Raw genomic sequence first — 27728 nt, 5'->3', positions numbered from 1 at the left:
GGAGGTTAGAGGTCTCCACAATGGGCAAACAGAAACTCTGATTTATCCAGCAATTTGGTTTGAAGATGAAGGATGGCATTGGGCTTTCGAACATGTAGGGGACCTGGCTGCCTAAATCAATAATAGCAAACAAAGGAGATTATAACTTGCACAGAGTTGGAAGTGTCCGAACTTGCTATGGATCACAATGTACTTGTTCCTTAAAAATAAACATTTGTCATCAACAATTGACATAGTATTGAGTCATTTTGTTTAAATAAGACTTGACCTTTTTAATTAGTTGCACAGCTGTCTTCTAACCCATGACTTACAAGTTTTTAAAACCTAGAAATGTGGATGATAATAATAATGACATCAGAATTAGAAGCAGAAGTAGATCACTTTGTCTCCTCGTGTTTCCTTCACCATTCAAAAAAAATAATGGCTGATCAGTGCCACTTTCCTTTAACTCCATATCTCTACATTCTCTATAGATCTCTGTCCTAAACTTAGTGCCTGACCTTTGACATCACTATTGAGTAGATTATTTCAAAGAATGGCCACTCTGGTGAAGAAACTTTGCTCATTTAAGTCTTGAATGGCTGACCCCTTAGATGGAGATAGTGACCCATAGTTCTAGACACTCCAGCCAGGGGAAGTTTCACCCAGCTTCTACCTGTAAGAAATTTGTATGTTTCAATGGGATCCCTTCACCTTTAGATTATATGGGCTCAGTCTGCTTAATTTCTCCTTGTAGAATGATCTTCCTGCCACCCTCCACCCCAATCTCAGGAATCAATCTAGTGAACCCTTGTGATATCTCTGTTACAAGAATGTCCTTCTTTTGTAGGGTGACCTGTATATAATATTCCAGGTGTGGTATCACTGGGGCTCTTTACAAAGTGCCCCTATAATTAATGTATTACCTTTGTTATGTGGACCTCTTAATTTAAACTGTGCCCTACATTACCACTACTATTTCAGAGCCAATATGCAACACGTACCACTGTACTCAAAGGATGTCTAAATTACTTTAAGCTTTTAAAAGTATATTTGTTCTTGCTCGTAAAAGTAGCCAAATGTTGAGTCATTAGATGAATATTCCAAAGGCATGAATTCAAATCTCGCTGTGGGAGTGGGGAGTTTACATTCATGATGATATTATAATTCTGAAATAAAAAGCTGGTATCAGTGACTATGAAAATGCCAGATCATCACAAATGTAACTGGTTCACTGATGTTCTTCATCAGAGGAAATCTGCCATTCTTGCCAAGTCTGGCCATTTTGAAACTCGCCAAGATGAAGTAGACCAGTTTCATAGTGCTTTGTTTCATGGCAGTCAGAGATTGGTGATAAATGCTGTTCTAGCCAGTAATGCTCTTATCTCACAAAGTTTTAAGTTCATCCAGCATGACCCAATAAATTTTGTACAGATGCCACCTTGTTAATTGTGTTTTGCCTATCTCCAATCTACCTATCTACGCGTTCTTTGTACCTTAGCAAATTCAGTGCGCAGCATATTGTGATTTTTTTTATATATCTATCCCTCTTCAGATTGGATTACTGTTGCCAATGACCTTCTTAGCAAGTGCCATATCAATCGGAGGGTGACAAAGCTCTGCGAATGCGATGCAAGTGTGTTTGTTGCACTTTATGAAGCTATTCTAGGTGAAAAGGTCCCAGGTGAGTGAGCCATAGTTGATCATTTGTATTAAAGAAATTCAGCTCTGTATTGGACCAATTTCAGAGGTTTGGCATGCTGTCTATCATTTGAGCAGAATTTGATTATACCCCTTTGCTCTTTTACAGACTACATAGCTACCCCCAAAAGTCAAGAAGATGATGCCCATAATGTACAGGCTGTGATAGATTCACTGGCTTTGGATTACTTGCAAATCAGTTTGTCTCACATAACTGGTCAGTAATAAATAAAGCAACTTTATATATTTTTTAAAAGTAAAATTCACAGTGCTTCAGTTGTATGCAGAGAATTGGTGTCTTGTTAAGGCTGTGGGTGTTCAGGATTTATAATGCTAGTGGCAACACTGAAACTACTGTAAGGTTCTGTAATGACAATTGGTTTCAAGTAATGCTTGAGAACTAACATGTCTTCTTGGATATGTAGATATAACCTCAGGGTGAAACTGAAAAGTAACCTTTCTACAATAATCTAAGTAATGTTTTCCTTTCCCCTCACTTGCCCAGGAGAGAATATTATTCAGAATAACAAAGAAAGTATCCGAAATCTTTTGGAAATCTTTGATGGTTTACTGGAATATCTTACAGAACAGATAAGTGAGGCATCCTCGCAGCATGGTAAGTAATACCTTTTTTAAAGATGGACAGAACAACTTGCTTTGTAGTCTGAGTAATCTATTTGTGGGATAGGGGCTGAGGGAAAGAAACTCAATTCAGTCATTGCAATCAGCTGATCACCAGTTTTGAACATGACTACAAAAGAAACAAAAACATGAACTTTGGACTACTGATATAAATTTTGTGTGTTTTTACTCATTTGAAAAGTAACAAATTGTGATATATCAGATCCTGATATTTTTAACGTTTCGATAAACTGGTCCATTATGTTGTTGCTGATCCCCTTGTAAAAGTAGGTGCTTATAAATACTTGTAAACTTTTTATTTATGGGATGTGGGCATTGCTGGCAAAGCGTGTTATTCTCCTTTCCCAGAAGGGGGTGGTGATCCTCCTTCTGGGAAAGGAATTCTCACAGTGCTGCTTTGGTAAAGAAATTCAAGGATATGGAACCATTGATACGAGAACAGCAATTGTTTCCAAATTGGAATGGAAGGGAGTCTACATATGGTGACACTCTTAACCACCCACAGCTCTCATCCTTGGTTACAGATCGTGAGTCTAGGAGATGGCACGGCAGCCTTAATGCTTTGGGCTATGCCATTTGGATTCAAAATTGGCATGGCTATAGAAGACGAAGGGTAATGATGGAAGGGTGTTATTCTGACTGGAGGTCTGTGACCAGTGGTGTTCTGCAAGTATCAGTAGTGGGACCTCTGTTTGTGATATAAATGATTTGGACAAGAATGTAGGTGGGCTGATTAGTAAGGTTGTAGATGACATGAAAATTGGTGGAGTTGTGTATAGTGAGGAAGGTTGTCAAAGGATTCAGCAGGACATGGACCAGTTGGAAATGTGGGCAGAGAAATGGTAAATTGATTTTAAACTGGACAAGTGTGAGGTGTGGCACTTTGGGATGTGAAAAGTAAGAGGAAAGTTTGCAGTAAGTCGCAGGGCACTTGGAAGCATTGATGTACAGAGAGATCTTTGGGTACAAGTCCATAGCTCCCTGAAAGTGGCAACACAAGTAGATAAGATGGTTAAAAAAACAGCCTATGGCATGTTTACCTTCATTGATCGAGTATAAAAGTTGCAGCTGTATAAAATTTTGGTTAGGCCACATTTGGAGATTTGTGTGCAGTTCTGGCTACCTCTTTAAAGGAAAGATCTGGAGACTTTAGAGAGAATGCAGAAAAGGTTCACCAAATGTCTGGATTAGAGAGTATTTACTATAGGGAGAGGTTGGACAAACTGGGATTGTTTTCTCTGGAGTGTCAGAGGCTGAAGTGTATAGAATTTGAGAGGCATAGATAGGGTAGATAGTCGGAGTCTTTTTCCCCAAGGTGGAAATATTGAATGTAAGGGCATGGCTTTAACGTGAGAGGGGAGAAGTTTAAAGAAGATTTGTGGCAAGTCTTTTACACTGCGTGATGAGTGCCTGGAACATGCTGCCAAGGGTAGTGGTGGAAGCGGATATGATAGCAACGTTTTAGAGGTATTTTGGCAGACACATGAACAAACGGGAATTAAGGGATATGGACTACATACAGACAGATGTGCCGTTTAAACTGGCATCATGGCTGGCACAGACATGGTGGGTGAAGGGCCCATTCCTGTGGTATTTTATTCTATGTATACACAGTGATATCCGTATTAGTATGGGGAAAAATGGGATACCTTCTGAAGGCTTGGTTGGGACTCCTAGGAAAAGCTTGGAGCATAAACACTGGTGTGACCAATAAGGGCTAAACGGTGTTTTTCTGTGCTATACACTTTATCTAATGTGATATCTATACTTTGCCAAGCAACTTATGAGTACCATAGTAGATCAAATGCAATATCAATCCAAATGAAAATTTTTTGAAATAGCATGGATATTATTTATTTATATACTATTTACATCTTTTGTAAATCCATATTTTGGTTCTTGTCTTGTGTCAGTCTATATGGTCACAGAACCTTTCAAGGCTTGTGTGAATAATGACCAATTAGTTGAGATACTAAGATTTGCCTGTTGCCATGTGATTGTGATTGTAATTCAGCAGTGCACTAATTCCTTTAGCAGCATGGGAGTAAAAATATTGCAAGAGAGGAAAATAAATTATTTTGCCCATTTTCCACTATTGCTAATATTATTTATATTTTTAAACAGGTGATCCTGACCTACTATCCAGTGAAGCAATATCTGTAATTAGAGGTGTACTTCAAGAGGAGCTAGGAGTTTCTCATGAAGAGAAGTTGCCTGGAACAGGAGACCACTTGTCAAAAGAGTTGAGTTCATTTTCTGGAAGTATAGAGTTTTTCCTGTAATCAAAGATATGACACTGATTCACTTCTGTAAGGCAAGTAACTGTATACAAGTACATGTAAAGGATTAAATGGTATTATTTGAAGGGGAGATGGATACTCTTCCTATCAAATATTCCTAGATCAGCCAGTACCAATACTAATAATGTCAGATTTTTTGAACGTTTTCCACTGAAAGAGTGTTTGAGTTTATGGAGGAGAATATTTTGACTTGGTGGCCTAAAAATTGATTAGTACCTACCATGTCACATTATATATATATGGTGAGTTCCCAAGGCCTTGTTTACTACTGAATCAGCCTAACACAAAGGATTGGAGGTGGTTGATGTGGGGGGGAAGGAGAGTGGGGAACTGGCTTATTAGGTTGGCACTGTGATTGTGGGAAAGTGGTGGGTTGGCTAGTTGAAGGGGTTCTATAAATTGAATTTATAGACTAGTTTATAGCTGTAGTTTTAAAAGGCTGGTCTGAGATGAATATTATTGAAATTGTCAAAAGTTGTAAAAATAATTTCAAGTTTAGTAGCTTGTCTCTCGCATCCTTTATGCTTCTCGACTATTAGAAAGAAAAATGTCAAGTGAACAAAAATAAATACTCTTCATAACACAGAAGGTGGCTATTCAGCCCATTGTGGCCCATGCCGGCTTTCGAAGGAGCAATCATCTTATCCTATTCCCCTTACTTCCCTATACTCCTGCAACAACTTCTTTCACACATACTGATCAATGTCTCATTTGATTCTTTTTGCCCTTGTTAATTCACAGTAATTAGTTGATCTACTGGAACATCTTTGGGAATTGGAATTGATTTATAATTATCACATGTACTGAGATACAATGAAAAGCTTTTGTTTGGGTGCCATCCAGACAAATCATTCCATACACAAGTACATTGAGGTAGTAAAAAGGAAAAAATGTATAACATAGTGTTACAGTTACAGAGAATGCAGTACAGGTAGACAACTAAAGTGCAAGGGTCACGATGACGTAGATGAGATCAGGAATTCTTCTTTGAGTGTATGAGAGGTCAGTTCAAGAGTCTGATAACAGCAGGATAGAAGCTGTCCTTGAGCCTGGTGGTATGTGTTCTTGATCTTTTGTATCTTCTGCCTAATGAGGGGGAGGGAGAGAAGAGAAAATAACTGGGGTGGGAGGAGTCCCTGATTATGTTGGCTGCTTTCCCAATTCAGCAGGAAGCATAGACTGAGTTGATGAAGGGAGGCTAGTTTTCGTGATGGACTGGGCTGTGTTCACAACTCTAATTTCTTGCGATCTTGGGCAAAGCGGTTGCTGTATCAAGCTGTGGTGCATCTATATAAAAAAAATAGTTGGTGACATGTGCTGAATCTCCTTGGCTTTTTGAGGAAGTAGAGGCATTGTTGTGCTTTCTTGGCCATAATGTCTATGTGACTGGACCAGGTTAGGCTATTGGTGGTGATCACTCCTAGGAACCTCTCCACCTCAGCACTGTTGATGTAAACAGGAGCATGTGCACTGCCCCCCTTCCTGAAATCAATGATCAGCTCTTTTGTTTTGCTGACATTAAGGAAAAGGTTGTTGTCATGACACCATGCCACTAGGCTCTATCTTCTTCCTTTACATCTTGTCATTGTTTGAGATCCGGCCCACTACAGTGGTGCCATCTGTAAACTTGTAAATGGAGTTAGAGCAGAATTTGGCCACATGGTCTTGAGTGTATAGGGAGTATAATAAGGGGCTGAAAACGTAGCCTTGCAGGGCACCGGTATTGAGGATAATCATGGAGGAGGTGTTGTTGCCTATCTAAGGAAACCAGAGGAAGCTTGCATAAGCATGGAGAGTGTGTGTAAGCTCTGTACAGACAACACCTGAGATCAGATTGAACTTTGGTCCCTGGAACTGTGAGACAGCAGCAGTGACTGCTACACTATCATGCCACTGAGTCAGAAGGGAATGGAATTAGTTTATTATTGTCACATGTACTGAGGTACAGTGGAAAAACTTGCGTACTGTTCATACAAATCAATTCATTACACAGTGCATTGAGGTAGTACAAGGTAAAACAGATGCAAAATGAAGTGTAACAGCTACAGAGAAAGTGCGGGTAGACAGGTCAGTTTTTGAAATTGATAGCTCACTAAAGTGGAATAGTATGTCAATTATCTCTGTTATTGCAAGGTGAATAGGCTGTATCAATTATGATTTTTTTTGCATTGCGTTATTTACTATTACTCTATGCATCCATCACACTGAAGAATAAAGCAGGTCCATGATTCAGTCAAAACATTAACAGTGGTTGTGTTTTAGAGAATTAACTTGAAAATGACACTGATTTCTGGGCAGTGTTGGACAGAGTATTTAATCAAGATATAAGTGGAATTGTAACTCAGCTTGTACAATAATTGTGGTGAGATTAATTTTCATGGGAAAGAGGCATTTGTCATGAGATGAAAGAGTGGGTATATTCTCAAGCTGACTAATGAGAGGTGAGCTCATTGAAATATTAACCTGGTTAAAATTATTTGTTGTGGTAAATTCTAGGTGAATTTTTCCCTGATTTGGAGACTTGGAATAAGGGTTTCAGCACAAAGTTTATCTGTATAGGACAGCAATTAAAAGGGTGTGAATTTTTGGAATTTTCTACCCCAGAAAACTCCATGTTAAGTCAATAAATATATTCAAAATTGAGATTTATCTTGAGTTTCAGGGATATAGGAATTGGCAGGAGAGATCTTTAAACACATGGGTTACTCGGGCTCTTGCTTGTGTCTGTATTCCACCTGAGTTGTAAGATTCCCTCGTCACACTTCTAGTCCTGTTATCATGCAAGTGGAAGTAGGGCACTTTGGAGTTGATTCTCTTCAAAAGCAGCTCATGTGACTTATGGAAGTGACTGCTGCAGCGGAATCCAAGACCATCTAGAGAAGATCCAAGTTTGTCTTGATGTCATCATGATGGGATTTCAGAACACTGAGCGGCTTTAGATTACTTTAGAATATGTGGAGGATGGGATAAGCTCTTGTTTTGCAAGTTATTGGTCACTATTGCTCCTTCTAAATGCCCAACAATTGTTTTGTATCTTTCTTGTGGGGGAATAAAAAACACAGCAAAAGGCTATTCTGCCCATTGGGTCCATGCTACCTCCCTTGAGAGCAATCCCATCAGTCCCATTTCCCTCCCTCTATTTACCTAGTACACTCTCTCGCCATCAACTTTCATCTGGTTCTTTTGCAATTTACCTACACCAACGGTTCTATTATAGTAGCCAATTAACCTATGAGCATGTATTTGGGGGAAATTAATACAGCCAGTAGAAACCCATATTGTTGTGGGGAGAACATGCAAACTCCACATCGACAATGCCTAAGGTCGACATTGAACCCAGGACCAATGAGGCACAAGTGCTAATTGCTACACCACCGTGCTGCCCAGTTGTTTAAGCCTGCATGAAGTTATGGATGTGATCTAGATTGTCCTGTTAATTTTAAGATTAATAATTGTTTGTTGTGCTAATAAAAAATATTTGCCACTGGTCTAGCTCATCATCTTCAGTTCCTACCTGGGATGGAGATGGATCTGAATCCACTAATGAACTCATCCGGCTTGGTGAATCTGCTTGTACATATAGCCACAGAATGAGCACGGGTAAATATTGTATCATTTTCTCAGTAGGAGGCCAGTTGTGAGCAGTTGTATTATCCCTCCTGTGTGCTTTATCTTAAACTCCTTTCTAAAATAAGCAATTTCTCTATCTTTTTCCTCTTTTCGTTTATTAGGGCTTCAAATATCATTAATGTCTTTTTCAAAATTTTGATTTTGTTCTTTTCAAAAACAAAAATTGCCTTTTTTTATTTTGAGACCTACCTGAATTTCGGTGGAGTACTGGCCAGCAGTCAGAAAAGCAATTGAAGATGGGGACCCAAGAGCAAAATGGGATTTGTTCCTTTCCTGCTAGTTCTGTCATTCCACATGACACTAATCAGGAAGAAATTCTGAAATCGGGAAGTAAGTATGAAATTTTATATTTGTTCAGAAACGGGAAAGACCCTATGGGTAGTTTGATTTTTGTTTTGTTAAAGAGCTACTTTGCCTATGTGGAATGTTCTATAATTATTTATGCCAGGGAGATTATGAAGTTGAATCCCAAGGTTCCAAACGCAAGGCTGCCTTAGGATTTTTTCCACTGTGCAGACTGACTTTGTTGTTTCCTATGCAAAGTGAGTACATTTTCTTTACAGAAGCAAAAAATTACAGATACTGAGCATCTGAAAAACAAAGATGTTGGCATGTTCATGTAAGACAGCGTATGTGTTAAGAAAACAATGTCTTTTGTCAAAGCTAGAAAAGAAGCACTATAACCAGTTTATATGAGTACAAATAAAAGTGGATTGGCCTGTGTGTGTGGTGGAGGATGGGGAAATGGAAGGCTTTTGTTAGGGTGAAATGACATGGGATAAGGATGCAACACACAATGTCTCTTAATTTTCTAGTTCCAGTGAAAAATCATTTGTCTCTCCAGAGATATTGCTTTGTTTATTTCCAGCCTTTTCTGTTTTTACTGTGGATGGAAGTGCTGAATAAACTAAACCTGTTCATTCAGTTTAAATCTAGTGAATTAAACTCTTACATTGACAATGAATTGTTTACATTTATTGCAACTGACTGCTGTACCAGTAATCTAGAGTATTGAGACGTATTGCACACAGGTTGCTTATCTCTGTTTTGTTATTTAAAATAATGTGAAAACAATTATTTAAATCTTTTTTTTCTTTTGACTTAAATTGGGTTATTTATCACATATTGTACACTTTGTAATGAAGTCACAGCCTCCAGACCTAGCTTGCACTTAGAAATCCAAGCAATAATCAGCCTAATCATTCAGGGATATAGTAATGCTCTGCTTTTGAGTAATATTCCAGATGGTAACATCAGGTTTTCATTGGAAGGAAGTTAGTCACTTCAGTCATCCAATGCTTTTGTCAATATTGCTTAACTTTTTGGTTTCAAAATAGTTGGGCTGTGGCTCGGCTGTTAACATTGTACATCTCTAATCATGTGATTTGACAACACACAAGGAAACCCTTTGGCCAAACTGAGAAATTTAAGCTAAACATACTTCCTAGCTCTCTGTTCATAATCCCATTTGGTTCCAGTCTTTGAAATGCTTATCCAACTAAATGAAGAGTTTCTACCTTTTTTTGGCTACTTTTTTTATATATATAATGCAGTGATCTCCAGGCTCCCCTCGTTTGGCTGTAGCCAGGCAGTCTTGTAGTGGGGTCTCCAGATCCATTGCCACAGGCCTATTCTTCATTTTGCTTAATACCTCACTAGGAGGGTTATGTGTCATCATAAGTAGATAAATAATCTCTATATATGATAACTATTAATTACTGTTTGCTTTACTGCCGCTGAAAATTACTGCAAGTGTAGTCTTTGAGTTTTTTTTAAATACTTTTTTTTTCTTCCCCCCCCCCCCCCCCCCCCCCCCCCCCCCCCCCCCCCCTTATTTCTCGTTCACTACCTGATTTGAATTGACCACTCTACCCTTCCTCCTGAACTTCCACAGTTTATTTCTCTGGCATTCAACCACGTTAAGGAGATATAAAGTTGGTTGACTTCAATCAGTAATATTTACTTTGAGCTGTTATCAACATCCCATTCAGTAACTTGGTGAACAAATATATTTTGAACTGAAAGCTGGCAGCAAAACCTGGTAGGTGCCCTGCTGTAGTAAAATCTGGGCCAACCTGTTGGTTAGCACTGTGGGGTAAGCTTGAACCATCTGTTCCATGTATTTTTTTTCTCTGATGTTGCTATATTGTTAGTGAACTTGCATGTTTGGGTGAGATGAGAGTGAACTACTGTGCCAGGCTGGTTGCCAGAGTTTCTCATTGCCAAATCCCTTTTATGAAGACCTGGATTAAAATACTGATGACTGTAGTGAGCCTGGTACAGGGCATGCCCTTGGATGTTTAGATTAGAGGGAAACTTGCATCAAGTCAGCCCCGATGATAAAGGTCTGGTGCAGTTCAACACTGCCACTTTCAGCAATTAGGGATGGAAAGTAATTACTAGCCATCAAATAAGAGTCATCCCAGAAATTTTTTTTTTATAGCATGAACATCTTCATTTCTTTTAATCTGAACTCATTCTTTATCTTTCTTCAACTTCCTCACCATCATTTATACTGCCATTTTTGGAGTGGAAGGCTGATTTATAAGGGCAGGATGTATTCCATTGTCAGATTATTTTTCTGGCAAATTATGGCACGAAGGTCAAAAGCAAACTTAATGCCATGCCTCACAGATACTGCAGCAACATCTTTCGTATGGGAAAATAGTTAAAATGTACTTTTTCTTTTTTTTTAAAAAAAAGGGTCTCCAGATATTTTGCCTGTTGGAACTCATGCCATTGGACCAAGTACTAATGCTCTGCAGCTTGGGGAACCCATTCGGCCTGCTATCCCTTTGCAGTCCCCATACCACCCTGCCAAGTACAAGTGTCCAATCCAAGGTGTGAATCTGATCAATTCTCAGCCCAGCTCCCATTCAGTGAACAATTTTATGGTCAGTCAAGAAGTTCATCTTGATTCCCAGAGAAAAAGTCCAACCCTTGCCGAAGGACCAAAAGTGGAACCAGCATCTAAAGGCTGTAATGTGAGTAGGCTGGAAACATTTGAATATGCGTTTCAATGTAAATTGTGACATTTGCAATACATGCTAATGGAGCCTGCATTAAGCTTAATCTCCCTTGCATATCCTGAAACATCTGTGCTTCCATTGTAGATATCTGACACCTGAATGTTTAGAGTAGTCATTCAACTTGTGCACCTATCCATTTCTACATGATGGTACTGGTTTATTATTGTCACTTGTACTGAGGTACAGTGAAAAACTTGTCTTGCATACCGATCGTACAGGTCAATTCATTACACAGTGCAGTTCCATTGGGTTAGTACAAAGTGCATTGATGTAGTACAGGTAAAACAATAACAGTACAGAGTAAAGTGTCGCAGCTACAGAGAAAGTGCAGTGCAGGTAAACAATAAAGTGCGAGGTCACAGCAAGGTAGATTGTGAGGTCAGAGTCCATCTCATTGTATAAGGGAACTGTTCAATAGTCTTATCACAGTGGGATAGAAGCTGTCCTTAAGCCTGGTGGTATTTGCCCTCAGGCTCCTGTATCCTCTACCTGATGGAAGAGGAGAGAATGTCCCGGGTGGGTGAGGTCTTTGTCTTTACCTCTCACTGTCTTGGTGAAGCAGCCAGCATAATCAGAGTCCAAGAAGGAGAGGCCGGATTCCATGATGCACTGGGTTGTGTATACAACTCTGCAGTTTCTTGTGGTCCTGGGCAGAGCAGTTGCTGTACCAAGCCATGATGCATCCAGATAGGATGCTTTCTATGGTGCATCAATAAAAGTTGGTGAGTGTCAAAGGGGACAAACCAAATTTCTTCAGCCTCCTGAGGAAGTAGAGGCACTGGTGAGCTTTCTTGGCCATGGCATCTACATGATTTGACCAGGACAGTCTATTGGTGATGTTCACTCCCAGAAGCTTGAAGATCTCAACCCTCTTGACTCGGCACCATTGATGTAGACAGGTGCATGTACACCACCCCCTTTCCTGAAGTCAATGACCAGCTCTTTTGTTTTGTTGACATTGAGGGAAAGGTTGTTGTCATGACACCATGCCACTAAGCTCTCTATCTCCTTCCTGTACCCCAACTCATCATTGTTTGAGATGAGACCTGCTACGGTGGTATCATCTGCAAACTTGTAGACTGAGTTAGAGCAGAATCTGGCCACGCAGTCATGAGTGTATAGGGAGTAGAGAACGCAGCCTTGTGGGGCACCAGTGTTGAGAATAATTGTTCTGGAGGTATTGCTGCCTATCCTCACTGATTGTAACTGGATCCTTGACTTTCTGACCAACAGACCACAGAGGGAGGTGTTGAGTCCCAGGTCTCGGAGTTTGGTGACAAGTTTGCTTGGAATTATGGTATTGAAGGCAGAGCTGTAGTCAATAAACAATAGTCTAATGTAGGTGTCTTTACTGTCCAGATGCTCCAGAGCTGAGTGTAGGGCCAGGGAGATGGCATCCACTGTAGACCTGTTTTGACGGTAGGTGAATTGCAGTGGGTCGAGATTGTCTGGGAGGCTGGAGTTGATGTGTGCCATGACCAGCCTCTCAAAGCACTTCATGATGGTGGATGTCAGAGCCACTGGTTGGTAGTCATTGAGGCATGTTACCTTGCTTTTCTTCGGTACCGGGATGACGGTGGTCTTGAAACGGATGGGAACCTGAGATTGAAGCAGGGAGAGGTTAAATATGTCTGCAAGTACTACCGCCAGCTGATCAGCACAAGATCCGAGCACATGGCCAGGGACACCATCTGGGCCAGGTGCTTTCCTCGTGTTCACTCTCTGGAAGACTGATCTTGCATCCTCGACGGTGAGTGTGGGTTCAGTTGCATTGGAGGCTATCAGGGTGGGTGGTGACAATCCACTTACCTTCTGTTCAAAATGTGCATAGAATGCGTTAAGCTCATCATGAAGGGATGCACTGTTAATTATGCAGCCTGTCTTCATCTTATAACCTGTTGTGGCATGTAAGCCCTGCCATAAACTGACGGCTGGTCTAGGACCCTATTTTGCATCGTTATTGTCGCTTGGCATTCCTGATAGCTTTCCGAAGGTCATATCTCGATCTCTTGTACAGGTCAGGATCACCAGATTGTGTGGGCAGCCATCCTCAACCTTAGTAGGGAGTGGATTTCCCGGTTCATCCATGGTTTCCGGTTTGGGAATACCCGTATTGTTCTCTTTGGTACACAGTCCTCAACACACTTGCTGATAAAGTCTGGGATGGTGGAAAGAGTGAATAAACTGAAAGTTTAAAATGAAAGCAAAAACAGCAAATCTTGCCACCATATTTTAAAAATAATTCTGTAAAGATTTTAATTGCTGAAACATTAACATTCTGAGAATGACAGTGGAGAAATTTGGTTTGTCCCCTTTGACTCTCTCCAACTTTTACCGATGCACCATAGAAAGCATCCTATCTGGATGTATCACGGCTTGGTACAGCAACTGCTCTGCCCAGAACTGCAAGAAGCTGCAGAGAGTTGTGGACACAGCCCAGTGCATCATGGACACCAGCCTCCCCTCCTTGGACTCTGTCTTTACCTCTCGCTATCTTGGTGAAGCTGCCAGCATAATCAAAGACCCCACCCACCCGGGACAATCTCTCTTCTCTCCTCTTTCATCAGGTAGAAGATACAGGAGCCTGAGGGCACGTACCACCAGACTTAAGGACAGCTTCTACCCCACTGTGATAAGACTATTGAACGGTTCCCATATACAATGAGATGGACTATGACCTCACGATCTACCTTGCTGTGACCTTGCACCTTATTGCACTGCACTTTCTCTGTAGCTGTGACACTTTGTACTGTTACTGCTTTTACCTGTACTACATCAATGCACTCTGTACTAACTCAATGTAACTGCACTGTGTAATGAATTGACCTGTATGATCGGTTTGTAAGACGAGCTTTTCACTGTACCTCGGTACAAGTGACAATAGTAAACCAGTACCAATACCAGAAATGAAAGGGGTAAGAAGCAACAAATGTTGGAAGTTAGCATTTGAGTGATCCACAAACCTCTAACAAAGCAAGGAGCTGTTAGATATACAGCTTGAGCAGATGGTCTTTTAGTTTAAAGGTGACATATAAAATAAAGTGCAGGTTAAATACAGAGGCAAACAATTACCTTATTGGAAATCTGGAAAATTGCTCTGCAAATGTGGCAACATATTGTTGGAGGGGAGAAAGGTTAATGTTTCAGGTCAATGACCTTTCATCAGAATAAGAACAGTCAGAGAGAAGCAACTTTTAAAATGTGCAGAAGTAGAGAACAGCACGAGAGAGCCAAGTCTACGATCGCCATAAATGAAGAGATTAAATGGAAGGAGGATGATGGTGCAAGTAGATGGTAATGGGAGGAGTGACCCCTACCCCCAGAGGCAGCTTTCCTTATCTAGACTACAAGGATTTTGATATTATCTTTTGGACTTTCACCCTCGTTTGCCTTGATCTCTCACTCGCTCTCTCCCCAGTGATTCTGCCTCTTCTAATTTGCGGAAGTTAGATAGAATAAATGAACCTAGAGAGATGACAGCGATCCCATGTATGTAGGAGAGAGAAATTTATAAAAGATTATTTTTGATAGTGTTGTAAACAAGATGAATTCATTGCAGTGTGACTCATTGCCTAATGCCTTTGCAATATACATGCAGGCACAATATAAGCACACTTGTGTCCCAGCCTTCTGGGAAAATTACCTATTATGATGCAGGATTTTTAATTAATACTTGCCAATTGACTGTACATAAAGTGGAGTTATAGAGTCATAGAATCATACAGCACGGAAACAGGCCCTTCGGCCCAACTGGTCCAAGCCGACCACAGCGCCCTCCCTGCTAATCCTAGTTGCCCACATTTAGCCCATAACCCTCCAAGCCTCTCCCATCTATGTACCTATACAAATGCCTCCTAAATGTTGCAGTTGTAGCTGCCTCGACCACTTCCTCTGGTAGCTCATTCCAGGTACTCACTACCCTCTGTGTAAAGAAGTTACCTCTCGGGTCTCTTATAAATCTCTCCCCTCTTATCTTGTGTCTGTGCCCTCTAGTTATGTGCTCCCCAACCCTGGGGAAAAGACTATGACCATCCACCTTATCCATACCCCTCATGATTCTATAAACCTCATTCTCTTAACGCTCCAAGGAATAAAGATCCAGTATGGCCAACCACTCCCTATAACTCAGGCCCTCCAGTCCAGGCAGCGTCCTCGTAAATCTCTTCTGCACCTTCTCCAGCTTGACAATGTCTTTCCTATAACAGGGTGACCAAAACTGTTCACAATACTCCAAATGCGGCCTCACTAATGACTTATAAAACTACAACAAAATGTCCCTACTCCTAAGCTCGATGCCCTGACTGATGCCAGCATGCTAAGGGCCTTCACCACCCTGTCTACTTGCATGACCGCTTTCAGCAAACTGTGCACTTGTATTCCCAGGTCCCTCTGTTCCACAACACTTGTCAGTGCCCTGCCGTTCACTGTATAAGTCCTACCCTGGTTTGATTGTCCAAAATGCATCACCTCACACTTATCTAAGTTGAAATCCATTTGCCATTCCTCAGCCCATCTCCCTAACTGATCAAGATCTCTTTGTAATTCATTGTAACCTCCTTCACTATCAACAAGACCCCCGAATTTAGTATCGTCAGCAAACTTGCTAATCATACCATGTACATTCATATCCAAATCATAAATGATGAATAACAGATGTCCTAAATGACCCCGGGGCACCCCACTAGTCACAGGCCTCCAGTAGGAAAATCAACCTTCAACCATCACCCTCTGCTTCCTATCAGAGCCAATTCTGAATCCACCTTGCTAGCTCCCCCTGAATCTCATATGACCTAACCTTCCAGATCAGCCTGCCATGTGGGACCTTGGAAAAGCCTTACTAAAGTCCATATAGACAACAGCCACTGCCCTACCTTCATCTATCCCCTTAGTTACCTCTTCAAAAAAAACTCTAGAAGATTCATCAGACATGACCTCACACGCACTAAACCATGCTGACCATTCCTGATCAGGCCTTGACTATCCAAGTGATGGTAGATCTTGTCCCTCAGAATTCCCTCCAGTAACTTCCCTGCAACTGAAGTCAGGCTCACTGACCTGCGGTTCCCTGGCCTGTCCTTGCTACCCTTCTTGAACAATGGAACAACATTAGCCACCCTTCAGTCTTCTGGAACTTCGTCAGTGGCTAACAACGAAGCAAGCATCTCTATGAGGGCCTCCATGATTTCTTCCCTGGCCTCCCATAAGGTCTGGGGATGCACTTGGTTAGGCCTTGGGGATTTGCCCACCTTAATGTACTTCAAGACTGCAAATACCTCCTTCCTCATAATATGCATTTGATCCAAGACCTCACTAGTTATTACCCTCATTTCTCTGGTATCCATGATATCCCCCTTAATAAACACCGAGGAGAAATAGACATTAAAAATCTCAGCCATCTCCTACAGCTCCACACAAAGTCAGCCCTGATGGTCTTTAGACCTAGTCTCTGACTAGTCACCCCTTTACTGTTAATAAAACCGAAGAATCTCTTGGGATTACCTTTAACCCTGGCTGCCAAATCCATCCCATACTCTCTTTTTGCCCTCCTGCTTTCCCTCTTAAGCCTAGTCCTAACTTGTTATATTCGTCGAGGGATTAATTTGTACCTAGCTGCCTCAACGTGATGTATGCTTCCTCCTTTTTCCTGACCAGAGCCTTGATATCTCTCATCAGCCAGGGTTCCCTGAACTTGGTATGTCTACTCTTCACCCTAATAGGAACATGCTACCCCTGGACTCTTGATATGACCCCTTTAAAAGCCTCCCACTTGCCAAATGTTCCTTTGCCTTTAAATCAATGGGCAACAAAGAAAAAAATTCATCACTGGGTTATAGCTGACACAAAGAAAGATTGTTGTGGTTATCAGAGACCAATTATCTCATCCCAAGACACTCCTGCAGGAATTCCTCATGGCAGTGTCCTAGATCCAACCATCTTTAGTTTATCAATGATCTCACCTCTATCTTAAGGCCCACAGGGGATTGTTTGGCAATACTTACACAAGTAAGTACAGGGTTAGTTCTCAAAACCTGAATATTAAGGCTTCTGAAGAGAAGTGGCAAATATCATTGCTACAGGTGCTTTGGTTTGCTCTAACATGAATCGGGGGGCGGGAAAGCAGGGAGTGGATACAGGGAGTTAATGAGGCAAAAAACAAACTGCTGGAGGAACTCAGCAGGTCAATCAGCATCTGTGGGGGCAAAGGGATAGTAAACGTTTCACATTGAGACCCTGCATCAGGACTGAGACTGTAAAAGGGAGATAGCCAGTATAAAGAGGTGAGAGGGAGGGGTAAGGCAGGGGCTGGCAGGTGATACGTGGAACCGGATGAGAAGGGAGATTGGATTGTTAGAGTGATTATAATAGAAGCGATGAGTGGATCTACAGAGAGCAGCTTGCAACAAGTTGCCACGCTCTGGTGCCTTCTTGCTAATGATGGACAGATGGAGCCAGGTGGGAGAGACGGAGGGGTGGAGTCAGAAGACAGTGGCTGGTGGGTGATAGGTAGAGACAGATAAGGAAAGGAAGAAAAAGGGTAAGAAGAGGGGAGTTGAGGCGAGAGGAAAAATAGGATGCGTGGATTGATGCTTGGTGTTCGGCATGGATGCAGTGGGCCAGTGGGCCTATTTCTCTACCCTATGATTCAAGGGTGTGATAGAACAACTTCCTGAATGGGTGCTGCTTCACAACTCTTCAAGGAATTCGAAACATTCTAGGCCGAAGTAGCGCTCTTAATTCAGGACCTTAAATATTCAGTCCCTCCAGCACCAATACACTGTCACTGCAGGGTATACCTTCCAGAAAATCAACTCCGGTATTCACGTAGGCTGTCAGATCCATAATCTTTATCACTGCCAAGGACATTGGACACATTGGAACATTATAGCTTGCATCTTCCCTTCAGTCGCAATTCACTTTGAGTTGGGAATACATTACTGTTATTTCACCATTGCTTGGCCAAAAGCTGAGAACTTCCTACTTCCTGAGAACTTCCTACTGTGCTTGGAGTACCTTCATCTCAAGGACTGCATTGGTTCAAGAAGGTTCCAGCCCATCAACTTCCGATGGGCACTGAGGTATAAGCAATAAATGCTGGCCCTACCAACAGTGACCATGCCCCATATGTGCAATAAAAAAGTTATGAAATACTTAAAACAAAATTGATTAACTGGAAAGCCTGGTAACCAATCAACAAGTTATCCATACACTGAACTGAATCATAGAATGGTTACAGCACAGGAAGAGGCTATTTGGCCCATCATGTTTGTGGGGTAGCTGGTCGGATGAACGTCATAAAATAATGCTTATTCATAGTTGTCTTTTAGTTAATAACTTCTGGTTTGCTGTAATTTAAAAGAAAAAAACTCCTTTTAATGAAGTAATCGTTTAAATGGCCTCTTTTTCCTTGATGCTCTATTCTTAAGGTACCAGAGAGAAGTGAAAAATGTTCTACAAACAAGTCACTACCAAGTTTACCCTTGGGTGAGAATGTTGTTTATTACTGCACCTCCACATCACAATTTGCATAGAGTGTGGACTTCATATGTAAAGGGAGTCACTCCAGTTTTTAGTTCAGTTTGAGTTTACAATGTATTAAGTTTTCTTTTATGTGAGTTAAACAAAAGAACTTCAGGTAATGGAAATCAGTAGTAGAAAAAGCTGGAATTTATGCACGTTAGTCAACATCCTTGGAAAATTAAATATGTTAGTGTTCTGCATGTGGACCCTTCACAGATTCTTCTAAGGACTCGAACTGAAATTGTTTTTAAATGCAGATGATGAAAATCTGAAATAAAAACAAATTGTTGGAAATACTCAGCAGTCAGGCAGCATCCTTGGAGAGGGTAACAGTTGACATTTCTGATTGACTTTTCAGCTGATAAAGGGTCATTGAGTATTTCTAGCACTTTGGTTTTTGCTTAGAAAGAGCTGATTAGTTTAGTCCCAAATCCTTTGTTTTGCCTCCTTCCCTCTGACATTCTTTGAGTCTGTGCCCAGTTGCCTTAACTTTATGAAGTCTGATTCTACCACTCTTTTTAAGGTATTGTGGTCCAGATCTTTAATAATCCTCAGTCTCCTCACTTTCTCTTTACTATTATGAATTAATGTAAATTTATGACCTCTACTTTCTGACCTACTTGTCAGAAGAAATACTCTATGAAAACCCCTCATTTAGAATGCTTCTATCTCTAATAATGTTCTGATACCACCTAATTTGTTCTGCTCCAAGTAAAACAATTCTAGCTTTTTAAATATTTTAACATAACTGCTTTCATTCCTGGTGAGCCCCTGTATCACCCTGAGGTCCCTGACACTTTCTAACGTGCAGTGTTTAGAACTTCATACAGTACTCTACTCTAGGTCTTGCCAGAGTTTTTTTTGTATGTTCAGCATCACTTTTTTTCAATGTCCCTATTTATAAAGTCAGGTAGTCCTTGTGCTTTCTTGATAGCAATTTCAGCTTGTCCTTCCATCTTTAAAGATTAGTTCATGTGCAGTTCCAGTTGCCTCCCTTGTGACTTCAGTTTTGTGTGGAGATGTTTAATGGAGCAGGGAAAATCTGAGGCGGGGTTTACTGGCATGATGTTTTGCATAACATCTACAATTTGTGTACACTTCAACAAAACCAAAAAAAAATTGGGAAGAATTCAGCACTTTGTTCATTTTTTTTAGACTTTTGCAATGGGTTGCTTGAAGTGTGATTCAACAGATAGCAGTGACTAAATACTCCCTCAGCCACTTATGGTGATCCCTCACTTATGAGCCTGTACTCTCAGAAACTAGATGATCCATGTTAAACAGGTTTCCTACCTTATTCTGGGATCTAGTACAGTATCTGTTTGAGCTGGAAATATACAATTTAGTAACCCAAGCCTGGGGGAGAGTTGGGGGACAGAGTCTTTTTTTTAAAAGCCCAGTTCATAAAAATGTGTATTAATTTCTTTTGTTAGGTTCCTTAAAGGAAGATGCACTACAGGAGTTGCAAGCTGCTGGACATGTTTCAGAGAGGAACCAGGAATTGCAGAGCACTGCAGGAACTACTGTCGCAGTTAGTATTGCATCATCTTACATTTAAGGGCCTTTAACTTTTGTATAATGTTATTAAATATGTTCTTGTGAGTTTGTAACACGTGCATGATATATTTTGATCCACTGATTTGGATGCTTGAATCCATTTAGTATGGCTTTTATAATATAAAGCAAATCCTGGAAAATAAATGCAAACCACTGATTCACTCCTAGTTTAAGAGTACTGTATTATCAGATGAGGTCTGTGGCCTCCTGTACTGTCAAAGTGAGGCCAACACCAGCTTGAGGAACAGCACTTCATTTTCCATCTGTAGTCTTCTGGACTTTATTGAATTCTACAGCTTCGGGTAACTTGATTTCTCAGTCTGTATCAGTCATCCATCTGTAATATTAGCTTGGCTTGTGTTTTTTTTCCTCTCTGGGAGTGGAGGATATGCACAGTTGACCTACTGGGCTTGTCGTCCTGCTCTGCATTTCGCAATTCCACATTCTTTTGTCTGTTCTTGCTCTCCAACAGCTTCCATTCACGCATTGACGAGATCACCTTGTTTGCAGTTTATCCCCATGATCTCCCCACTTTTTCTCTTTCATAGACAGCCCTTGACCTCTCTGCAGCTGTACAAGCTTCTTTGGTCCCCTTCTCAGTTCCAATGAAGGTTCTCCGATCTGAAATGTTAACTCTGTTTCTCTTCCACCAGTGCCATCTGTCCTGCTGAGTATTTCCAGCATTTTCTGTTTTTGTTTTAGACTTGCAGCATCAGTAGTTATTTTGACTTTTATGTACTGTATTATCATTTTGGTTTCTGTTTGTATGTCCTTTTCTTGAAGAAACAATGAAGGTGGAAAATTAGGTTAGATGAATGGGATTGGGTGTCTGAACTACAAGGAGAAACAAAGGTACAAGCCAGGGTAGTGGACTGTAGGTGGAGTTGAGGGATAGTAGAAAGAATATTCTTTTTTGGTAAGGAATTGGATAAACAAGATTCCACATATATGTTCAATGCTAACAAATTGCATCATGTAGAGATAATCAATTCACATTTTGTTAAACTGGTAATAACACAAGATGTAATTTCATGCACATTGTTTCAAAATGGAGGGAGGGACTAGAAAGGAAAGATGCTATGAATTTTAGGAGATTAATTGATGTGTTTAAAGGAGAGTGGGGTATCCGAAGACACACAAGAGAAATATGTAACCTTTCATAATTGGCCTGTTTGCTGAATTTGGTGTTCACAATGTGGTTGCCTCTGCATGGGTGAAACTTCCATTCAGCTTGACACATTTAATTCTCCATTCCACCCCCATTTTCTCTGCTTTCTACTGCTTCAAACACGGAGCTACAGCAGTCCTTTCAATTAGGCATTATCAGCCTTCTAGATCCAACGTAGTTCTGAACAGTGGCTGTCAGTAATGCTTCTGATATTCCAATTAATGTCTACAATAGATCCATGTTTCTTGTCCTATTATTATTTTTTTTCTGCTTGTTTAAACACTGAACCATCCTTATCTTAAATAAAAACAAATGCTGGAGATATTTGGCAGGTCAGGCAGCATCTGTGGAGAGATTTAACATTTTCAGATTAATGACCTTTCATCAGAAGTAGAAAAGATGTTTGTTTTAGCTTGCAGAGAGATGGCAAGAATAATGGGAATATCTGCGATAGTGTGGAGGCCGTGATAATCAAGGTGACACACATACTTTTGCTGTCCAAGGGAGTGATGAATGCTTGTTAATTGATGCTGGTATGCACATCGTCAATAACTATGAGTTAGGACATTCTTGATTATTCAGCAAGTGTGAACTGGAGTGACTTTGGTCAGTCTTTCTTTTTTACCTCTTCCCATGCAGAAGTGCTACAAAAGACATGGAAACTTATAATCATTGGGAAATTTGTCTCCTTGTTTTCTTTGGGAGTTTTATTCTTCCAGGCACTTCTTTTTCCCGGGTGTAAAACTTCCCCCCCAACTGACATCAACAGTAGTGCAATGCACAACTCCCAAGAAGCTTGACAGCATCCAGGGCAAAGCAGCCCACTTGATTAGATCCTATCACTATACTAACTGCTCATTTTCCACCCCACCCCTACCCCCGCACCCCCCCCCCCCACCCCCCATCACCAGTGTAGTTGCTGCAGTGTGCACCATCCCTAAACTGCACTGCAGTCACTCACCTGGGCCACACCAACAGCACCTCCCCAAACCTGCAACTTGCACCACTTTCTGGTGTTTCGAAACACCACCAAGTTGCACACGATTCTGACTTGGCATTTCTGTGTCATTACAAGATTGCAGAACTCCCTCTTCAATGGAAACATATTAACTGAAAAAAGTGCAGCAGTTCAAAAAGGCAGCTCACTGCCATCCTTGGGTAATGGGATTAGGCAGTAAATAGTGACTTTGCCAGCAGTATCCACATCTCAAAATTGATTAAATTTCAACTGCAGGGAATTTTCTGTCTTGTTGATCTGATGAAAGACTCTATTCTTACTCATTCAGTGATTTATTTACAACTAGGTTTTACTAACAATAGTTCCCCCGAAACCATGCTATTTAAAGGCCAATACTCTATTGCATTCTTTGTCCTCCCACTGAGATCGCTGATATTCTCTAATCTCAAATATAACCTGGTGTGCCTCGTCTGTTTTGCCCATGGAGATCAGGATAATGGTCACTTTGTTTCCTGGCTTCTGTATCATTCCAGGCTTTGTCTCCATTTGTTGTTGCTGCTATATAACTAACTCCACACTGGAGGAGATATGATCTACTTTAACTTCGGCCTTTAGTTCCGATAGATGAGGCACAGTTACGTGCCAAGGTTGCAGGCTTCCCCACAGTGCAGGCTTCCATTGGTACAGTTGAGAGCCCAGTAAATCTCTTGCCAGGAAAACTTAGCTGTAGCCCTGAAGGATCTTGTGTCGTCTTAGACAAAGACCATGCCTCCCATGGCACTATCCTTCACCAGATTGCCCAGGTCCCTCTTACCATTGGGACCATGCCCATCCCATCAGTGCTACATCCAGTCATTCAGTGGCAACACTCCAGGAGCTGGACATTCTTGTATTGTAGCATGTCCCATTAGAGCTGCCTTCAGAGACTGCCCCAGCTGAATTGAATGATGACAGCTGCGAGGAGTTGCAACACATCAATGGGCAATGCTGTAACTCTCGCTAGGGAACCCAAGAACTCTTCTGTGAAATTTGCGTTTGAAGTTCACTTTTTACACAACTTATACAAGCAGCATTAGGGGGACCATAATGCTGTTTCAATGCTAGAAAAACAAAATAGCCCTGGAGCAATTTTAAAGGAGATGTGTGAGGCAAGTGTTTTTACAGAGAGTGGTAGGTGCCTGGAACATGTTGCCAGGGGAGGTGGTGGAAGCATATACAATAGCAATGTTTAAGACTCATTTAGACAGGTACACGGACAGCAAGGAAGAGAGGGTTATAGATCATGTGCAGGCAGATGGGATTAGTTGAATTTGGCATCATTGTTGGCACAGGCATTGTGGGCCGAAGGGCCTGTTCCTGTGCTGTACTGTTCTGTAATTTCTATTTCAGCAGTATCTACCCAAAACTTGACAATGAGGAACTGAAGAGCCCTGACCTAGCTACATTCCCTCAATTCAAAGCTGATGAATGTGCACTCAAACAATAGCCCAGCAAAAAAGTGAATGTTATTCAGAGATGTCTTTCTGTTTTGCATTGCAGAATTCCATCAGTGTTCAGAAACGAGTTGCATTCCAAACAGAACCAGATATCAGAATGTTGACCATGCAGAGTAAAACTGATCAATGGGATAAGCTGTTGGAAGAAGGGGTGACAAACCAGTGGGAGGATTTGGCAACAAGAGACTCCAGCCAGAATGACATTGAAAAGGAACTTTCTTCATTGCCAATGTATGTTGATGAGTTACGGTATTTTTAGAATGTATTGCAGAATATCTGGTGACATAAAAGTATTTACATTTAAATTGCACTTTACCTACCTCTAACCTAAAAATGTACTTAAAGGATTTATTGATGTGTGGTCATAGTTGTAATATAAGAAAACAAGGGAGTCAATTTACATACAATGTCCTTCATAGAGTAATTCTTACTTGAAGATCTGTTTTGGCAATGTTAGTTGAGGAATAACTATTGGCCAGGACACCTGGATATCTTGCTTATACTTTAAGATATTGCAATAGGATCATTGTTATTATCTGAGGGAGCAGACAACAAATTGGTTTAATGGACTGATGTATGACATGCAGCCTATGAGATTCCTATTTCCAACCTTCTCAGAAGCTCTGACATTGCCCAGTACTTGAACTGATCACTTCAGCATTCTTCCATGTGCATGCCAAACTCCAAGCTAACTGCCTAAAATACAAAGGTTGTCTTATGAACTTTGACCAGTTTTTACATGTAGATGCACAACTCATCTTCTATAAACTTGCAATGACTGCATCGTCAGTGCTGGTTGAGGGCACTAAGACAATTCCAGACAATTGTGGCTTGCATCTTTAAAAGTCTCATTGACAAAGTACAACTTGTTCTTTGTCTCAAGTCTTCATCTGAAACTGGCAGCTCTAAGTTAGTATCAATAAATCACATTTTCTCTGAAGTAATTGCTCAGTACCTTGCCCCAGCAAAGAACCAAACACTAGAAGATTAGTCAGCATAATTTCTAGGAGGGCATGCCTCACGGTTGAAAGAAGACTTTCAACCTGACCAGAGCAGAAATTCTGAAAGTTCAGACTTTTCAGTAGTTTCATTTGAGATGTGGTGAGAGAGCCAAATAACCAAAAAACCCAAAACAAAGTAATGTGTTTTGGAGATAGGAGTTGAATTGCTTTAATAATTGAAGCTTAATTTGTTTTTTTTTAATTTTAAAAAAAAATGTTGGGATTGCTTTTCGAATTCAAGTCAAAATATTTGAGTCTCCAGGACTAATAAAGATTACAAGCAGCTTGTGTCATTGAACAGAACATTGTGAGTCATTATTTTTAGCATTTTAAATAAGGAGATCATTACTTGTTTGCTGGCGAAATGAATGGAAACCATGCTGTTGGTAAATGATAGCTTTTTGTCTCCAAATTTAAAAAAAAATGGATATTTTTAGGCAAGTATGTGTGGTTTCATGATGGTGGCCCTCTGAAGTGGTTTGGATTGTCAGTCTGGTTCTCCCTCAGAAAAAAGTGTAACATCTCATCTGATACTGGTAGTGCAATTCCTCCTCAGTACTGCACTGGAAGTGCTGGCCAGGATGCTCCAGTAAAGTGAGGTTTGAACACCCAACCTTGGCCCAAGGTGAGAATATTAGTCACTAAACCATGGTGAACACTTTATTGTGCCATATGTCAACTCCTTTATTGTTTAATAAATGGGTGGTACTGTGGATTGTACCACTGTGTTCATCTCTAATGCCAACTCCAATCGAGATTGTAAGGACAAAATTTGACTCCTTTTGATAGTTCTGAAAACAACAGGAGACATTGAGTTTGTTGGTTTTTTTAAAAACTTAATTTCCTGTATATGTGTGTGCATAGCACAACCTCCCATTTTGAATTTGGCCACATGTTTATCGAACAGCACAGTACGGGCCCTTTGGCCCACTGTTGTGCCAACCTATATAAACACCTACTCTATGATCAATCTAACCCTTCCCTCCTGCACTGCCCATAACCCTCCATTTTTCTTACATCCATGTGCCTATCTAAGAGTCTTTTTTAAATTTCCCTATTGTATTGGCCTCTGCCACCACCCCCGGGAGTGTGTCCCAGGCACCCACTGCTCTGTATTTTTAAAAAAAAAACTTATGACATCTCCCCTAAGCTTTCCTCCTCTAACCTTAAACTGATGTCCTCTGGTATTGGCCATTGCCGTCCTGGGGAGGTACTGGCTGTCCACTCTATCTATGTCCTTCGTAATCTTAAGGTATCTTTATTAGTCACATGTACATCAAAACATACAGTGAAATGCATCTTTTGCATTGAGTGTTCTGGGGGCAGCTTGTAAGTGTTGCCACGTTTCTGGTGCCAACATAGCACCATAGTATCTTATACACTTCTATCAAGTCGTGCCTCATCCTGCATTGCTCCAAAGAGAAAAGCCCTAGCTCGCTCAACCATTCCTCATAAGACATGCTCTCTAACCCAGGCAGCATCCTGGTAAATCTCCTCTGCAACCTCTCTAAAGCTTCCACATCCTTCCTATAATAAGGTTGAAGATTACATGTGAATGGCTCCACCTGGCATTGAGTTAAAACTTTAGGGCACTATAGAATAATCAGTCCTCCATAATATGGATTTGATAGTGATCCTAAATTGTAAAATTAAAGCAATACCAATATTCCAGCCTGATTAGAGAAAACTCCTCAAAAAAAAATGTCAGATGTTAAGTAGCAGAGTTGGATTTTAAATGCTGCTATTTTGTTTAAATTTCTTGTGAAATTATATTAAAATGCTATTGTCTACATTTATTTTGACAAAAATTTGAACTTCTTTTATCTTCTGTAGTAACCATAAAGATCAAAGTGATCTAAGTGTTTCGTTTCGAGATGAACCTCTTTCTCGGCGAAGAGCCCGGAATATCCTTGCAGAGGAGGAACTACATGAAATGTCTGAGAAGCTGTCTCAGAAATTGCGTCAGCTCGATCTGGTAAGGTTTTCATTCAAAAGACTGTGTGTGGGAGGAATGGCATTTCCTGCTATAGTGACTAAGCAGATAAAATAAATTTTGGATGTTTGGAAAAGTATTGAGCCTGTTGGCAAGTTCTGTCCTTTGAGATTGGCCACTAGGTGGAATGCTCAATTGCAGGAGGGCAGCCATCCTAATGCGAAGAAGTGGGCACACCAAATGAGAAATCAAAGAAAGCTTGGCTGCTTTTATAATTAGAAGAAAACTTTTTGTGTTGATATTGCAAATGTCTGACATGGGTCTTTTAGAGGTTTGTCCGTGTCATTTTTCAAAACTGAATTTTCTTTTGGTCTTGAAATCAAACTGGTAGGGTTATTAGATTTGTAAATGGAAACCTAAATCACACATGCAAGGAAAACCTTTGGTTTAAGGTGAGATATGAGGTTTAGAGGAAGAATTTTTTTTCACCCAGAGGGTGGTTGGAATCTGGGACATGCTGCCTGAAGGGTGGTGGAGGCAGGTACTCTCTCAAAATTTGAGAAGCATCTAGTTGAATTGCTGGCATAGTAGGCTATGGACCAAGTGCTGGTAAATGGGGTTAGTATAGCTAGATGCTTTATTGTCAGCATGGACATGATGGGCTGAAGGGCCTGTTTCAGTGCCGTATGACTAAGGTAATAGACAGAAAAATCAGATGAGCAATTAGTAGAATTTTTTTTTGCACGTTATTACAATCTTAAAAAAAACACTGCCTGAATGGTCGGTGGAATTAAGTTTCAAAACTATGATGTTATG

At 40.8% G+C, this 27728-nt stretch overlaps 1 protein-coding gene across 3 annotated transcripts in view; it reads left to right on the top strand.

Annotated features, from left to right (window-relative positions):
- LOC127579750 (centrosomal protein of 95 kDa-like) overlaps positions 1-27728 on the top strand; it is a 57480-nt gene that overhangs the window by 4212 nt on the left and 25540 nt on the right. For all 3 annotated transcript variants that reach the window (XM_052032631.1, XM_052032632.1, XM_052032630.1), the window contains exons 2-12: positions 1535-1663; positions 1790-1897; positions 2186-2296; positions 4447-4564; positions 8116-8222; positions 8436-8582; positions 10956-11236; positions 18706-18763; positions 20233-20330; positions 24022-24209; positions 26813-26954. In XM_052032631.1, coding sequence (XP_051888591.1) covers positions 1535-1663; positions 1790-1897; positions 2186-2296; positions 4447-4564; positions 8116-8222; positions 8436-8582; positions 10956-11236; positions 18706-18763; positions 20233-20330; positions 24022-24209; positions 26813-26954 — 1487 coding nt within the window. The remainder of the gene's footprint in view (positions 1-1534; positions 1664-1789; positions 1898-2185; positions 2297-4446; positions 4565-8115; positions 8223-8435; positions 8583-10955; positions 11237-18705; positions 18764-20232; positions 20331-24021; positions 24210-26812; positions 26955-27728) is intronic.

The sequence above is a fragment of the Pristis pectinata genome, chromosome 18, assembly GCF_009764475.1.
Source record: "Pristis pectinata isolate sPriPec2 chromosome 18, sPriPec2.1.pri, whole genome shotgun sequence".
Lineage (NCBI taxonomy): Eukaryota > Metazoa > Chordata > Chondrichthyes > Rhinopristiformes > Pristidae > Pristis > Pristis pectinata.
This window is presented reverse-complemented; position numbering and strand designations above follow the sequence as displayed.